This window comes from Hemiscyllium ocellatum, chromosome 15, assembly GCF_020745735.1.
Source record: "Hemiscyllium ocellatum isolate sHemOce1 chromosome 15, sHemOce1.pat.X.cur, whole genome shotgun sequence".
Lineage (NCBI taxonomy): Eukaryota > Metazoa > Chordata > Chondrichthyes > Orectolobiformes > Hemiscylliidae > Hemiscyllium > Hemiscyllium ocellatum.
In genome coordinates this window covers 11,828,748-11,846,837 of record NC_083415.1, presented here as the reverse complement: position 1 = coordinate 11,846,837, position 18,090 = coordinate 11,828,748, and the positions used below count along the sequence as shown (strand labels likewise).

Genomic DNA, 18,090 nt, shown 5'->3' with positions numbered 1-18,090 from the left:
AGTGGGAGAGTTTCAACATGTTTGATGTGGTGTAGTGCCCCTAAGTTGCACACTTTGCAGAAGGCCAGCAATCAGTTCCTAGAAATGTTAGCCTTGGAAACAGACGTAAATGTGTACTTGTCTGCCTCACGCATCTCTAGTTTTGTGACAAGAAAAGAAGAATATAATCTCGGTTTTGTCATAGCCCAACATACATTTGGGTTTAATTTATACGAACTGTATTAGAAATGGATTGGCATTTCTGCCTTCCTTCCATTTAAGACAGTTCATGGGTATGGATGAAAGGCCAGCTTGACTTTGTCAAGATTGTAACAGACGAACTCAGAACTGTTTGTCATATTACTTGTTTGACTTGTTTAATCACCAATTGCTGCATCTTTTTTGATTTCATTGGGTTGATAACATGATCTGCTCCACATTGGCCATGATTGTGTCAAATATAATGTGAGGCCACACAGTGAAATAAGCTGTGCTTCCATATGGGTTTGAAGGATATGTGATAAACAGATTGCTGAAATAATAAGCCATGAATTATAGGAATTACACAGCAGGATATGCAAGCCCGAACAGCAGTCGCAAGATTTAACATTTCTAGAAAGCAGGACAATCATTTGGAAATTAAATATCTGCACTTCAAAAGGATGAGAAAGCAATGATTAGGTATCTATCACATACCGGATAAAAGGGTTAATACAATAAAAGAGCATAAGACACTTTCCAATGTGTTTCAAGTATATTGCAGTTCAGCAATGACAAGACTGTGGATTGATTAAAGCTAAGAAGCGATCATTTACACTGAAGCTAAGTTATGACTTAGGCTCAACCCGGGTGGCAGGAATCATTGTTGAGGAATCAACTAACAGTAAGGCAGCTTTGCAGTTGCAATGTGAATTTCTGCCATGCACAAGTGTGGCCAGATGTTTTTCCATTAGATTAAATGGCCATGATATATCAGTGAATAAATGAATAACATGGTGAGATATTTAACCATCCAGTGTGGGCTTCGCTTGTACTGAGGAACTGATTGTAACAAGTCAGTTAGTCAAATTTCATTCAACGTTCTCTAACTATTAATGGGTAGGTGGCAATGAGGGAGCTGGAATAATCTTTCCTTCCCCATCTGGTGACCGCTTTGCAAAGTCTCCCTGAAGGCAATAGAAAAGCAGAGTTATAATTAGCAACTGCAGTCACTTCCTGCTTGAGAATGCAGCCACTTGGATGAGGAAACATTGACAACAGTGCCCTTAAAACTGTCTCCTAGCAACAGTTATGGCCCCATACTACAACAAGGTGAAAAGAAAATCCGGATGAATGTCAAGAAATAAAGACAAACTGTCGAGAATGGAAGCAGAAGGTGCCAGTTGTGAGAGGCATGGAGAATTGTGTTGCATATGTGGGTGGCCGGTTACATGTCAGGACGTGATATAGAGGAAGAACTTATGCTCCCATGACACCTATAATAACTTCAAGATATTGGAAAGTGCTTTGCACTACTTTTGAAGTGTATTCGCAGCTATTATATAGGAACCCGTGACAGTTAATTTGCTTATAGCAAACTGGGATGTTGCTTGACTGATATATATTTCCTAGAACACCAGAATAATCTCCACAGCCCTTTTCTGAAATCTGGCCATCTACTTAACAGGGAAATCTGGACCTCAGCTTAATGTCTCATTCAAAAGATTGTCTGAGCAGAATTCCCTCAGGAATGTCGGCCAAAGTTTTGAGTCTTAAGTCAATGGGAACTCAAACCCCTTGATTATTTGACTTAGAGATGCAAGTGCCAGACACTGGATCATTGACGTATTCTGTGGGCTGGCACAGTTTCAGTGAGTATCAATGGATTAAGTTGATTTCATCTGGTAAGTGACACTTCATCTGATCTGAAGGTCTGTCTGAACTCTTGTCTGGTGCCCTCTTACAGGTGCTGATACTACAGTAACAATCAGGGCAGTAAATTAATTTTCTTATTCATTTAAGGTTTCTGGGAGTTCCTGGCAAATTCTGAATTGCCTGCTTGAGACAATGCCTTTCTTGAACAATTGCAGTCTGTGTGGTGGAATTACATTGAGTGCTATTTGGGAGGAGATCCCAAGATGTAAATACAGCACTGATGATGGAACAATGTGAATGAGTTAGAAAATTCACTGCTGATTGGAGTCATACTTAGCACAATACATAATTGTTGTGGTGTTTGGCGTCCGATCACCTCAGTTCCTGGACATCTGTGCAGGAGTTCCTCAGGGTGGCATCTTAGACACATCTTCAAATGCTTTGTTGATGACTTTCCCTCCAATACATTCAGAAATCAAGATATTCACTGATGAAAGCACAGTGATCAGCGCCACTTACAAAACCTCTGATAATAAAACAATCTGTGCCTACAAAAATCTGGGTAACATTCAGGCTGAGGCTGATAAGCAACCAGTGACCATTATGTCAATTAAGTGCAAGACAATGACCACCGACAAAATGGAAATTCCAGCCATCTTCTCTTAATATTCAATGGCACTACTGTTGGTGAATTCCAAGCTATCAACATCCCAGGAGTATTGTTGACCAAAAACAGAACTGGGAACTACCATCTGAATACAGTTCCTCTAAGAACAAACCAGAGATTGAGAGTTCTGAAACAAGTTGCTTGCAGCCTGTCACCCCAAAGCTTGTCCATCATCAACAAGGCAGAAGTCTGGATTGTGATGAAATATTCTTCTCGTGCCTAGATGAGTGCAGCTTCAATTAGGTAACAATTGCCTCATGCCAAATTAGGTAACAATCTTGTTTTGTTAAAAGGAGACAATTTTTCAGTCCCAGAATGCAGCCACAAAATTCAATAAATTAAACGTTTGAAACAGAGTTACAAAAGAAAAGCATTCTAAAATATATATATATACGCGATTTACGCTCTGACAGTCAGATCTGAAATGAGGTCAATTTATGTTAGTAGATAAGTAATGGTCACACTCCCCTGCAGACTACATTATGTAACAGAAATCATGAAGTCAGTTCCAGGGACACTGGTTCGATTCCAGCCTCAGGCAACTGACTGTGTGGAGTTTGCACATTCTCCTTGTGTCTGCGTGGGTTTCGTCTGGGTGCTCCAGTTTCCTCCCACAATCGAAAGATGTGTAGGTTAGATGAATTGGCCACGCTAAACTACCCATAGTATTCAAGGATGTGTAGGTTAGGTGCATTAGTCAAGTTAAATATAGGATAAGACGTTAGGGGAGTGGGTCTGGGTAGGTTACTCTTGTGTCAGTCTGGATTTGTTGGGCCGAAGGTCCTGTTTCCACACTGTAGGGATTATATGATTCCATAACATCTCAATAAAACTTTGGCCCCTTCAAAAGGGATTCCAATTACAGAGGAACCTCGATTATCTATGTTATCTGGCATTTGATTATCCGGCATTCAATTAATCAAATTTCTGATTATCTAAACAAGATTAGAAGGTCCCAATGCTTGACTACCTATGTTATCCGGTATTCGATTATCCGGCATTCCATTAACCAAATGAAATGTTCCCCACCTGTATCCTGTTCGGATAATCGAGCTTTCTCTTATTCACCTTTAAAGACCTATCTGGGAAATGTTCTCGCTAATCACTTCTACTCTGCCTAATGGCCTTCCTGCTTAATCTTTGGCCTGTAAATAGTTCTCAATCAATGGCAGGATGGTGGGGGGGGGTAAAACTTGGCCTTGGTACTGCCCAATATTCAAGGTTGTCCCCACTGGCTTCACCAGGCTGCATCCCAAGCTCCACAGAACAACCAAAGGATTTAGGTTGGCAAGGCTGGCATGGCTCGTGAATTACTCTGAACACCAATCCTTCTCAACTGCATCAAACAAATGCAGTTTATAGATTTCCTAACCTCCTGTCTCCTTGCACTAAACTATCAAATGGTTCCCAGAGCTACTGTTGGCAATAACTCTGCAAAGCCAAAACCAGCCATTAGCTGCATGTAGCCTCTTCCCTGCTCCTCACTAAAACAATTTTTTTTCACTTGGCAGAAGCAGAGTCTCCCTTGAACTGTTTTCACTGAGCTTTTAAATGATCTGGGTCACCTTCAAAGCTCTCCGAGGGAGTCCCATGCTTGTTACTATGCAGGAACAAATGTTTGAAACACTGGACCATCCTGTGCTTTTGAATGTTACAATGTCAACAAGCTGCTAGCTCCCACAACGCACATGGATATTGATACAAAATGGATTTCACTACGCATTACAAGAATGACAAATAAAAACCAAAGTAATATATTTCCAAGTCAGGCCGAGGTGAGACTTGGACGGGAATAGGGAGCTTGTCTTATTGCCCTCATCCTTCTCGATAGTGAAGGTTACAAGTTTGATAAGCATTATCACAGAGATGTTGGTGGCTTGCTGTGACACATCTTGTTAATGATGCAGGCTGTAGGCATAGTCTTCTGTTTGTGTGGGAGTGAATGTTTAAGGTGGTGGATGAGTGCCAGTCAAGCAGAGTGCGCTGTCCTTAGTGTCAATAGTCTTGAATGTTAAGGATGGTGTAGTCCATCACAACCCTGACTTGTGGGTGTCAGAACACTTTGGGAGGTGATTCACTTGAGATGGATAATATAACCCCCTGATTTGTACTTGCAGTATTTATATGAGGAGAAAGTGAGTACTGCAGATGCTGGAGATCAGACCTGAAAAATGTGTTGCTGGGAAAGCGCAGCTGGTCAGGCAGCATCAAAGGAGCAGGAGAATCGATGTTTCGGGCATAAGCCCTTCATCAGGAATGAGGAGGGTGTGCCAAGCAGGCTAAGATAAAAGGTAGGGAGGAGGGACATGGGGGAGGGGTGTTGGGAATATGATAGGTGGAAGGAGGTTAAGGTGAGGGTGATAGGCCGGAGAGGGGGTGGGGGGCGGAGAGGTCGGGAAGAAGATTGCAGGTCAAGAAGGTGGGGCTGAGTCCGAGGGTTGGGACTGAGATAAGGTGGAGGGAGAGGAAATGAGAACGCTGGAGAAAGCTGCATTCATCCCGTGTGGTTGGAGGGTTCCTAGGCGGAAGATGAGGCACTCTTCCTCCAGGCGTCGTGTTGCCATGGTCTAGCGATGGAGGAGGCCAAGGACCTGCATGTCCTTGGTGGAGTGGGAGGGGGAGTTAAAGTGTTGAGCAACAGGTTGGTTGGGTTCGTTTGTGCGGGTGCCCCAGAGATGTTCTCGGAAACGTTCTGCAAATAGGTGGCCTGTCTCCCCAATGTATAGGAGGCCACATCGGGTGCAGCGGATGCAGTAAATAATGTGTGTGGAGGTGCAAGTGAATTTGTGGCAGATATGGAAGGATCCCTTGGGGCTTTGAAGGGAAGTGAGGGGGGCAGTGTGGGCACAAGTTTTGCATTTCTTGCGGTTGCAGGGGAAGGTGCCAGGAGTGGAGGTTGGGTTGGTGGAGGGTGTGGACCTGATGAGGGAGTCGCGGAGGGAGTGGTCTTTCTGGAACACTGATAGGGGAGGGGAGGGAAATATATCCTTGGTGGTAGGGACTGTTTGGAGGTGGCGGAAATGGCGGAGGTTGATACGATGTATCTGGAGGTTGGTGGGGTGGTAGGTGAGGACCAGTGGGGTTCTGTCCTGGTGGTGATTGGAGGGGTGGGGTTCAAGGGTGGAGGTGCGGGAAGTGGAGGAGATGTGGTGGAGAGAATCGTTAACCACGTCTGAGGGGAAATTGTGGTCTTTGAAGAAGGAGGCCATCTGGGTTGTTCGGTATTGGAATTGCTCCTCCTGGGAGCAGATGCGGCGGAGGCGAAGGAATTGGGAATATGGGATGGGTTTTTACAGGGAGCAGGGTGGGAGGAGGTGTAATCTAGGTAGCTGTGGGAGTCAGTCGGTTTATAGTAAACGTCCGTGTTTACACACCCCAACCACCTGGACACCCCGTACTGGCCTCTTACCTGCCTTCGATCTCTGCATAACCAACTGCTGCCGCGACATTAACCGCCTCAACCTGTCTACCCCTCTTACCCACTCCAACCTCTCGCCCTAACAACGCGCAGCCCTCCACTCCCTCCGCTCCAACCCCAACCTCACTATCAAACCGGCAGATAAGGGAGGTGCGGTGGTAGTTTGGTCTTTATATTGCTGAGGCTAAACGCCAGCTGGAGGACATCTCCTCCTACTGCCCCTTGACCATGACCCCACCTCCCACCACCAAACCATCATCTCCTAGACCATCCATAACCTCACCTCAGGGAATCTCCCAACCATCGCATTCAATCTCATAGTCCCACAACCCCGCACCACCCGTTTCTACCTCCTGCCTAAAATCCACAAACCTGACTGCCCTGGCCGACCCATTGTCTCAGCCTGCTCCTGCCCCACCGAACTCATCTCTGCATACCTTGACATGGGCCTGTCCCAATTAGTCCAAGAACTCCCCATCTATGTTTGGGACACCACCCACACCCTCCACCTCCTCCATGATTTTCGCTTCCCCGGCCCCCAACAACTTATCTTCACTATGGACATCCAGTCCCTATAAACCTCCATCCCCTATCACAAAGGCCTCAAAGCCCTCTGCTTCTTCCTTTCCCGCCGAACCAGCCAGTACCCTTCCACTGATGCCCTCCTTCGACTGACTGAACTGGTCCTCACTCTGAACAACCTCTCTTTCCAATCCTCCCACGTCCTCCAAACCAAATGTGCACTTGCATGGGCCCCAGCTATGCCTGCCTCTTCGTAGGATATGTGGAACAGTCCATTTCCACTGGCACCACCCCCCCATCTTTTCCTCCGCTACATCAATGACGTATCAGCGCTACCTGATGCTCCCACGAGAGGGTTGAACATTTCATCCACTTTACTAACAACTTCCATACAACTTCAAATTTACCTGGACCTCCCCTGCCTAGACCTTTCCATTTCTACCTCGAATGACCGACTCAACACGGACGTTTACTATAAACCGACTGACTCCCAGACCTACCTAGATTACACCTCCTCTCACCATGCCCCCTGTAAAAACGCCATCCCATATTCCCAATTCCTTCGCCTCCGCCGCATCTGCTCCCAGGAGGATCAATTCCAATACCGAACAACCCAGATGGCCTCCTTCTTCAAAGACCGCGATTTCCCTCAGACGATGCTCTCCACCGTATCTCCTCCACTTCCCGCTCCTCCGCCCTTGAACCACGCCCCTCCAATCACCACGAGAACAGAACCCCACTAGTCCTCACCTACCACCCCACCAACCTCCAGATACATCGTATCATCATCCGTCATTTCCGCCATCTCCAAACAGACCCCACCACCAAGGATATATTTCCCTCCCCTCCCCTATCAGTGTTCCGGAAAGACCACTCCCTCCGCAACTCCCTCATTAGGTCCACACCCCCCACCAACCCAACCTCCACTACCGGCACCTTCCCCTGCAACCGCAAGAAATGCAAAACTTGTGCCCATACCTCCCCCCTCACTTCCCTCCAAGGCCCCAAGGGATCCTTCCATATCTGTCACAAATTCACCTGCACCTCCACACACATCGTTTACCGCATCCGCTGCACCCGATGTGGCCTCCTATACATTGGGGAGACAGGCCGCCTACTTGCAGAACGTTTTAGAGAACACCTCTGGGACACCCACACAAACCAACCCAACTGTCCCGTGGCTGAACACTTTAACTCCCCCTCCCACTCCGCCAAGGACATGCAGGTCCTTGGCCTCCCCCATCGCCACATCATGGCATTACGACGCCTGGAGGAAGATCACCTCATCTTCCGCCTAGGAACCCTCCAACCACAAGGGATAAATGCAGATTTCTCCAGCTTTCTCATTTCCACCTTATCTCAGTCCCAGCCCTTGGACTCAGCACCACCTTCTTGACCTGCGATCTTCTTCCTGACCTCTCCATCCCCACCCCTGCTCCGGCCTATCCCCCTCACCTTAACCTCCTTCCACCTATCGCATTCCCAACACCCGTCCCCCAAGTCCCTCCTCCCTACCTTTTATCTTAGCCTGCTTGGCACACCCTCCTCATTCCTGAAGAAGTGTTTATGCCCGAAACGTTGATTCTCCTGCTGTTTTGATGCTGCCTGGCCTGTTGTGCTTTTCCAGCAACACATTTTCCAGCTAGTATTTATATGACTTGGCCAACTGAATTTCTACTCAATGGTAACCCCAAGAAGGTTGAAGCTGGGGCCTTCAGTAACAGTAAAAATAGTCTTGAATATTGAAGAAGATAGCTAGACATTTCCTTGAGACAGTCGTTATTTGCTACTTGTCAGCCCTAGTTTGCAATTTGGTCAAATTTTGCTGCGTGCAGGGATAAATTGTTCAGTTAACTAAGAACTTGTGAATAGACCTGTGCATTCATCCAGTGAACATTCCATTGGTAAAACTGCCAAAGCTGGCAATCATTGAGCACAGGAACCCTGAGGAAGCTCTGTAGCGATGTTCTTGGGCTGAGGTGAGTGGTATCCAATAACTACAATTTTTTTTGTACTAGTTACATCTCAAACCAGTTTTCTTTCCTATTCCCATTGATTTTAATTTTGCTCGGGTCCCGTTGGGTCAAGAGGAATCACTTTCCCCTCCAAAAAAGTAACTCTTGTCCAAGTTTGGACAAAACTGTGAGCCTGGAGTCGAGTGATCATGAAGGAACTAAAACCGAGCAGGTTATTACTAATTGTAACTTGACTGCACAGTCACTAGCACTTTACTTACTTTGGTGATCGAGAAGAGACTGAGCAGATGATAATTGGCCAGATTGGATTTGTCCTTCTGTTTTGTGACCATGGCATACGGGAAATTTTCCACTCAGTTGGCTAAATGGAATTGCTGTATTTGTACTGGAAGATTAACTGTTACCAGACAAGAATGCTGATTATCATTACAAATGATCAATCCAAAGGGAAGGCAGGGAGAGTCCAAATCAATCCAGGGATGGAGACACAGACAATCTGCAAGAGTGATGAAGGGACATTTGGACAAAGGGAAAGCTATTGATCTACAACAGTGCACAAAGACTGAAATATCTCTTGAAGAAACCATTGAAAATCAAGAAAGATGGACAATTGAGGGAGAAAAAGAAAAAGTACCTTGTCAGAACAGCAAAATGGCAAATTAATTTTTCCCCAAATCAGATCAATCATCCAAGCAATTACGAAAAGGGCTTAGTTGCCAGAAGTTTGAGTAGATTGTAAAGAGTTCTTTCTTCCTCGCTTCAGAATAACCAAGCTTGCTGTTTGATTGCCAGCATAGTGCTACTGAGAATTATTATGGACCAGGCCAGACCCCTCAGAACGTTCCAAGAAGGTAGCCCAGAGTCTAACTTTTCTTGTTGTTTTAAGCAGGTGGAAAGTGGATGTACCAGGAGTGATGCAGATGGCCCAAGCACTCTGTTTTAAACAAATCAGAATTTATTTATACGCGAACAAAAGATAACAGGTTATAAAATAACATAACTATTTGAAACCCCAATCGAGTATTGCAGCGTACTGTTGCTGTTCCAAATACTTACAACATCCCATAAACACCCCCTTGGCAAAAAACATAAAATCAGACACAGGTTCTTACAGGAGAGATGTCAGAAAGAGAGAGAGAGGATAAACATGGAGCTGTTTCTTTGGGTCCAGCAGTTTCTCTAGGTTCACCGCTTAAACTTGACCAGTTGCAAACAGAACAGTCCAACTGCTGAAACCAAAACAAATGAGAGAAAAGCTGTACTGGGAGAACTACCACTCCTCTTTCATTGTACAAGTGTTTTTTTTTTAATTTGAAAGCTTTTCCAAGTAGATAAACCCAGACACATCAGAACTCTACCTTTACAACCCCTCTGACAAATAAACCTCAGACAACATAACCTTGTTAAAGGAGCAACATCATCACTGAGTGTTCATACTTTTAATTTGGATAGATTGTATTCTGCTCTGTGCCTCACACACTGCATTTTTAAAAAAAAAACCACTGACAGCTGAAAATATGAATTATTTTTTATTCAGTCATGGGACATGGGAGTGGCTGGCTGGTAGTATTCATTGCCTATCCCTAGTTTTCCTTGAAAAGGTGGTGAGGACTGTCTTCTTGAACCGTGGATAGACCCCTAATGTCCATGGGGAAGGAATTCCAGGATTTTGACCCAGTGACAGTGGAGGTACAGTGATATATTTCCAAGGTAGGGTGGTGAATGGCTTGGAGGGGAACTTGCAGGAGGTGGTGTACCTTGTATCTGCTGCCCTTGTCCTTCTCAATTGAAGTGATTGTGGATTTGGAAAATGCTGTGAATCTTGGAAGGGGAAGCATCATGATGTTGCAGATTATGCTGGAGTACAATTCTGCTGCCGCTGATGGCTTACAGTGCGGCCTTATTGGCTGTGCTGGGCCGAAGTATTCTAGTATTTCCCTGTCATGTGGGCAGAGTTTGAGATGAGATAAGGATAAGTTAATGTTGTCTGCAGTATATCAACCAGTGGTACTACAACGAAGAAAACACTGCAATCTTACACAGTCAGTTAAATAGTTCTTGTAAATGTACTTCCTCGGCTGATGAGGGAAGCAATCTAGAAGCGCATGTGGATGATGGTGAACCTATTTTAAATGAGCTTGAAGCTTATGGAAAGTCAAGCAGATGGAAGATTAACAGAGACAACAGGCATCGAGTAGCAACAGTATGTCATGTCAGACAGTTGTCGTTTATAGTGGGGCATCAGCAAGGTAGGTGGCTCTCTTCCAATTGCCTGGCAGGACCTTGCCAAAACTTCTTCATCATCAGCTCTAATCCTACAATTTTCACTGCGCGGAGGAACAGGCACCAAAGGGGGCGAAAGGAAATACCATCACCTTCAAATTCTGCCCCGACTTTGTCGTCTATCACAACCTCTTCATTGTCGCTGAGCCAAAGCCCAAACCTCCCTCCTTAACTGTCTTGGGCAATTTACCTTTATCACTGAGTACAGGAAGTAGGCTCAGCACCATTGTCCCAAGTGCATCTTGGAATAGGTGATAAACGCTGGCCTTGGCATATCCTGAGAGTAAATATTAAATAAATGGCCTAAGTAAATGGATTCCAGTGGGGCATGCAGATCCACATTCCTGCTTACATTTTACAGCCAATGAATTTTTTAAGTCTATTCACAGTTACTCTGCAGACAATCACAGTGATCAGTGATGTCGGGAGAGGAATGCATGTTGACCCAGACACCAGGACGAACTCAATTGTTCTTCAGAATAATGCCATGTACTATTTTGCCTGCACTCCTCCCTTCAAGAGAGCCGAAAGCCCCTTGGCAATCTAACAGAGTCAGGGTGAGTTCCCTCAGTACTCAAATGTCAGCCTAGATTACATGTTCAGATATCTGGTGTGAGACTTGAATCCATCACTTTCTGACTCAGTTGTCACTGAACTACCTGTTGAGCTGCAATATGTCCCTCCAATATTATGCTTTGTAGCTGTGCAAATCCCGAGCGTTTGTGTCCACACAGATGGACTTTTTCATATGATGGATTGCGCCTGATGAGCAAAATCTGTTTGCTCTCAGTTTCCTCACTTTTCCATCTTTTGAATTTCTAATTTGCTGCTCTCAGCTGCTGCCAAATGCCATACAGCCTTCTCAGGCATTTCTATTGGAAACTCTGCAAAAGGAATTTTCCATCTGCACACGTGTGTATTTGCATGTCTAACGCATAATTTAATTAATACTGCACCTGCAGAAGTGTTCAACAACTCGAGCTGAGCCCTTCATTCTAACTGCATTTGCAGATTCAATTAGTGGGTCTGTATTGGTGGACAATCAAACAGCATTGTAACGTAAAATCCCAGAGACCTTTGATGTGTGCATCTGAGCTGCTCTGTTTCTGATGACAATTTGATTACCTTCAAAATAAAAGCAAATAGGAATAGGAAGAGAAAACTTCAGTACAGCGCTGTTCACAAGTTTAAAAGCACTCTGAAACCAGTGAACTGTATTATTGTTGAAAGTTGAAAGCACAATGGCTAATTTAAGCATGGCATGAATCCAAAAGCAACAATTTGTTAATGATCAGATAATCTGGTAAATGTTGTTTCAGAGATAAGTATTATCAAGGGCATCAGAGCAAACTCTCTTGCTCTTTGCAGAGCACCATGAGATATTTCACCTCCGTTTGAGAAGACATACTTAGAATGTGCCATGCACCTCTTAACTTAATGCAATGAAGATGGGACTTTTCTGAACAATTTGATGAGGCTCTGTTGGGAAGATGGCGTCACTACTCAGTATCCTATGCAAAGGACATCACAGCTGCCCATTACTCAATAGTTCTGATTTGGAGGTGCCAGCGTTGGACTGGGGTGTACAAAGTTAAAAATCACACAACACGTTTAATTGGAAGCACACTAGCTTTCGGAGCGACCACCTGATGAAGGAGCATCGCTCCGAAAGCTAGTGCTTCCAATTAAACCTGTTGAACTATAACCTGATGTTGTGTGATTTTTAACTCAATAGTTCAGCATTCCCATGGTACGACACAGATGTGCCAGTTTTTATTGTGTTACACTATTTGAAACTTGTGACTTGCATACAAAATAGGAGCAGTCCATCCCGTGAGCCTGTTCTGCCATTTAATAAGGTCCGAGCTGATCTGCTTATGTTTCAATTTTCACTTTCCCATCTACCCCCAAAAATCTCTTATCTATTTCATAGCTTGTATGCTGGTCAGTTCCTATTCTCTAATCTTGACTCTTGCTCACCCACAATTCAGTTTGACCCAAATTGCCCACCACCCAAAGCACTCAGCCCAACATTTGACAAACCTCAAAATACAGCATGGTCAGAATTGTAGATTTTGAGAGTCTACCTGTGTCAGAGAATCCCTTTATTTAACTTCCATAACAGATCTCTTTTGCCTGAACGTTAATGACTTTTAGTGCAATAGATTTAATTTGAGTAGTATAGAACAAAAATAAAACTGCAGATGCTGGAGATCCGAAAGAAATAAAATATAAATAGCTGGAGGAACTCGGCAGGTCTGGCAGCATCTGTGATGGGAAAGCCAATTTAAAACTTCCGGTCTAGTGAACCTATTTTTGAGGTCAAATATCCTCTGGATTGCTTGTTATGATCCCAGAAGCAGTTACATATTGAATAGACTCAATTTCAAAGTTATGACTTTCAGCAAATTAATCCCTGGATTAATTGCACTCTTTTTTTTCTTTGAACCGGTCTGTTCAGAGATTTTATTACACACCTCTGGAGCAGGTGGGACTTGAACTCAAGCCTCTCCGGTCTCAAGGCAAGGGCACTATCAATGAAGGCAAGACAGCCTCTGGATTAGTTATATTTTCAAAAGAATTACAGGATTAACCTGTTCTGACCTCATTACAAATGTGCTACTTTGATTGGAATCAAATGTCAAAGGAAATGGAAGAGGTGATCAATGTCTTTGTGGATGTGAATACCATATATATCATTTATGGTGGTTGTGTGTGATGTTTGAGGTGTATGTGAGTGGGTGTATGGACATTGTTGTGGTTGTTTGTTTGTGGGTGCATGAATGAGTGTGTGCTCTTAGACCTTGAAAAGCAGTACTGTGGTAACCAGTCAAGTCAATCAGGGCTTGGTACCAACTTGTATAATTCCTGAACTGAAACTGCATAAATCCTGTACTCCCACGCTCTTAAACACCTCGACATCCTCCCACCAAACACCCCCACTCCCCGGTGTACAATACACCACTGAGAAATCATTGTAACCCATGAAATTTGACACTAGCCTTCAGGTAAAGATGTGATGATGTGGAGGTGTTCTGACATTTGTAATGCAATTGAAAATTTTTCAATAATCTTATCTGAATATCACCCAGGATCCCATGTCATTACAGATGTGAGATAAATTGGCATTATCTCTGAGATCTTGGCAAATAGGAAGACAAAACTGATCTTAGGACTATTATCTCCCACCCACCCCCTCACCTCAATCCAGGGCACCAAACAGTCCTTCCAGATGAGACAAAGGTTCACCTGCCTCTCCTTCAACCTAGTTTACTGCATCCGGTGCTCCCGATGTGGTCTTCTGCACATCAGGGAGACTAAACGTAAACTTAGGGAACAGTTTTCTGAGCATTTCAGCGGGCCTGCATGGGCTGACCAGACCTCCCAGTCACTGTCCATTTTAATTCCCCTTCCCAGTCCCTTTCTGACCTCCTCCATTGCCATAACAAATCAGACCGCAAATTGGAGTAACAACTCCTCATCTTCCGTCGGACAGCCTACAGCCCAGAGGAGTCAACATTGAATTCTCCAATCTCAAATATCCTCCCTTCCCATCTCCTGACTCCCTTCCCAGCCCTTCCCCCTCCTTTCCATTCTTCTCTTCGACCCTTCTTCCCAGCCACCAACCAGATTTATTGTTCCCATCGCCCAATCAGGTTGCATATCTCTACCTGTCTTCACCAATCCCTAGCTCACCACCCTAGCCCCCCCCTCCACCCCCTTTATCTGCACTGCCCTTACACCCACCCCCAGTTCTGAAGAAGGGAGTCCTGAAACATTGACTTCTCTACCTACTGATGCTGCCTAGCTTGCTGTGTTCTTCCAGCCTCCTGTTTGTCTACCTTCAGACTATATCAGCTTTATTTCTGTGTGCACTTTCCGAGTTTCATTTAAATTTGTGGGTTGCTGTTCCATTATTGATACATTAAATTGACATATACCACACTTTGCTTCATTGGCCTCATCAGTGGTATTATTTTCATTAATTAATTGGCTGTTTTTGAAGTTCAGAAAAGGACAGCTATTTTGGTTTTATGGCAGAAACAGAATATTCCTTGGCAAGTCAGCAGCAGAGAGCAGTTTGTATGGAACTGTCAGCTCGTGGTTTTACAATTAGTGTCCACCTGAAAACAAAGCTACATATCTAGGATTGAGCAACCTCTCCCCAGTCACACGTTGTCATTGAAGAACTGATGAGATGGTGTCCAAAGGAGCTAGATGTTAACAGATGAACACTGCTCGAGTTTGGAAAATGCTCTAATCAGTTTTGCTGGCAGCTCATTCCTGTGTCAGATCCCAACATGAAGCTCCTTTGTCATGCTCCTTTAGACTGGCTCTCCTGTTTTGTGGGAGTTGTGTCCAAATAGTTTGGTAGAACTGGACCTGAGAGTTGCTGAAAAACGTGTACATTTTTAATTAAATATTTTTGCCTTGTACTCCTCAGACATTCACAAGAAAGTCAATAATACGGGGAATCACATCACTGATGATACATGTGCTAAATGGTTGAGATATGAACTGTGATTGGTAGAGGTGTTGCCCTGGAGAATGCACCAGTTTGACTCACAGATAACCTTCAGGTTTTGTTTAAATTCTGTTTCCATGGTATTGATTGGACAAGGCATGATCCTGAGGAACAACCCTGAACATGCTAAAAATTACATTGACACCCAATTTTTGGGCCAGCTTTAGAATATGAAGATAGTCAGGGTCACAGAGTGGCCATTGTTTTGTTAAGTTTGAACAGGTACAATATAGGTACGTGATTTTTCTCTTTGCGCACTCAGAGTTGTTTAGCAAGTGCTGTCCACTTGGAGAATTATGTCTAATATTGAGCACTGTGTTTTACATTTTGCACCATGGCTTAATGTGGTTAACAGTGGCCTGTTGTGAAGAGTAGAAACAACAAGCTGTTTAGCACAATCAGAAGAAATATGGCCGACTCACTTGGCATCCCACCAGAATCCTCATAGTCACATACTATTGTACCCTCTTATGTGAGAGGAATAATGTCTATTTGACTTGACAGCTATAGATGTGCCAGGAAATACTTGCATGTAGCTGTGAATTCAATAAAACAAACATATCCTCCACATACTGGAAATATGCAGGTGCGAAGAGATTAGTTGTCATTTCATCAAATACATGTTCCTCTTGGATCCCAACAAAGATGTTTATGAAACTTAGACACCGTGGGAATTATGTTATAACACCACCCATCTGGGAATATATGTGTCTTTAAAATTTAACCTGACTCTGTGTAAGCTAAGGAGATCTAGGGGCGGCACAGTGGCTCAGTATTTAGCACTGCTTCCTTAGTGCCAGGGACCCGGGTTCACTTCCACCCATGGGTGACTGTCTGTATGGAGCTTGCACATTCTCTTTCTGTCTATGTGGGTTTTCCTCTGGGTGCTCCAGTTTCCTCCCACAATCCAAAGGTGTGCAAGTGAGGTGGATTGGCCATACTAAATTGCCCATAGTGTCCAGAGACATGTAGGCCAGGTGGGTTAGCTATGGCAAATGCATGGTTACAGGATAGTGGGTATGGGTGGGATGCTCTTGGGAGGGTCGGTGTGGATTTGATGGGCTGAATGTTCTGCTTCAACACTGAAGGGATTCAATGATTCTGTCATCAGTTCAATGAATTCTGATTTGCATAATAATGACAGGATTTAATTATTGGGCTACATCCTGCACCCAAGCCCTCCTTTGAAATGGAGCAGTCAGACCAGCTTCTTTTCTTTGACAGCTCGGTGCTAAGGATCCTCAATAGCTGTCTACTGCATGCCTACCTTTACTGGAAAATGTAAGCACTGAGGGGTATGACAATTCCACAGGCTATAAAACTGATCTCATCAGCAAAAGTACAAGTGATCTCTGAGACGTTTGCTCTCTCTGCAAGTTTGTTGCTGAATTAGCTGGTGCATTCAAGATATCCTGCAAAGTACTGGGTATCCTGATCAGATAATTACTTGCTATAAACCAGACAATGAACAGGCTAAAAGATGCCTCTTTCGGTCCTGCAAAGTACCTATTTCATCTCTTAGTATTTCAAAGCAACAGTTGAAGCTAGCTTTCTTTTCATATTGTTACTCTGCAACAGTCCTAGTGGTCAACATTACTAACAAGATTGTGCCATTTGCTTACCACACACATTAAGCGGCATTTTGCAAAAACTGGTGGATCATATCAAGCAGCATGTCCCTTCACAACAGGCATAATACCAACCACAGACTAGATTAGAGTGATGCTGGCAAAGCACAGCAGGTCAGGCAGCATCCGAGGAGCAGGAAAATCGATGTTTCAGGCAGGACCCCTTTATCAGGAATGATATCAACCACACCCAGTTAACCAGTGTTGGTCAAACTCAGCACAATGTCTAACATTAGATGTGATTTTTTTGGAACATTCATTAAGGATTAACACTGAAGAATTGGCACAACACTTAAGCTACATACATGAATACACATGGTTCTATTCTTTACAGACAGGACACATGGATTGCAATTGTTACAATATAACAAAACAGGTGACCATCATTCTCTGGTTCATTCTTCCAGGCAATGACTTGACCAATCAAAGTCAACCTGCCTGGTTTAAATTTAAACAAAACAGTTAACTGTTAATCATCACCTAACTGGTGCTTTCTCCATGGAAAGACCTGTAGCAATCATGGTCTACTTTTCAACCATTAATCACATACTCCCCAAGTGGTGTAAAAGTGTTATTTCCTTTACATTGGTGATCTTGCAAATGTCCTGATCGCAAAGTGAACAATTTTAACAAAATGTTTCCCTTTTCAGCAATACTCACAGATTGTATGAATGAATAAGATAGGTTGATTGTCTGCCATTCTGTGACATCAATCTTGGAAATTGATTGTTTTTTTTAATAAATTTATCTGATATAATGTCACAATTATAAGGCAGTGTCGATGTTCTGGTCAGTTCCTCAGAAACCATTAAACTCGGCTAAGTTCTTAAACTTTGTGAAGGATTCGAACCATTTAAAAAATGAAGAAACTACAAAGTTTGACAATTGATCTATTTTCCCCTTCTTTGTGCTTTGTGTAGGAATAATCCGGACTGCTGTGGCTAACCTGGACCGTGAAAAGAAGGACCATTATGTCTTAGTCATTCAGGCCAAGGACATGGCTGGACAGCTGGGTGGGCTGTCTGGATCAACTACTGTTACAATCACCGTTACCGACATTAATGATAATCCTCCTCGATTCAACCAGAGTAAGCTATCTTCTCTCTCAGCATTGCTGAAAGGTGTTTTCTTTGTTTAATGATGGTTACAATTACAGGATCTCCAAGATTTCCCTGACACACTTTCCTTTTCCCACACGATGTAGATGAGTTCACGTAACGAGGTTAACTGTGCTTCAC

General features: G+C 43.9%; 1 protein-coding gene across 1 annotated transcript in view; it reads left to right on the top strand.

Annotated features, from left to right (window-relative positions):
- Positions 1-18,090, top strand: part of LOC132822644 (cadherin-22-like) — a 725,287-nt gene that overhangs the window by 374,380 nt on the left and 332,817 nt on the right. The window contains exon 4 of the mRNA XM_060835890.1: positions 17,773-17,940. Within this exon, the coding sequence (XP_060691873.1) occupies positions 17,773-17,940 (168 nt within the window). The remainder of the gene's footprint in view (positions 1-17,772; positions 17,941-18,090) is intronic.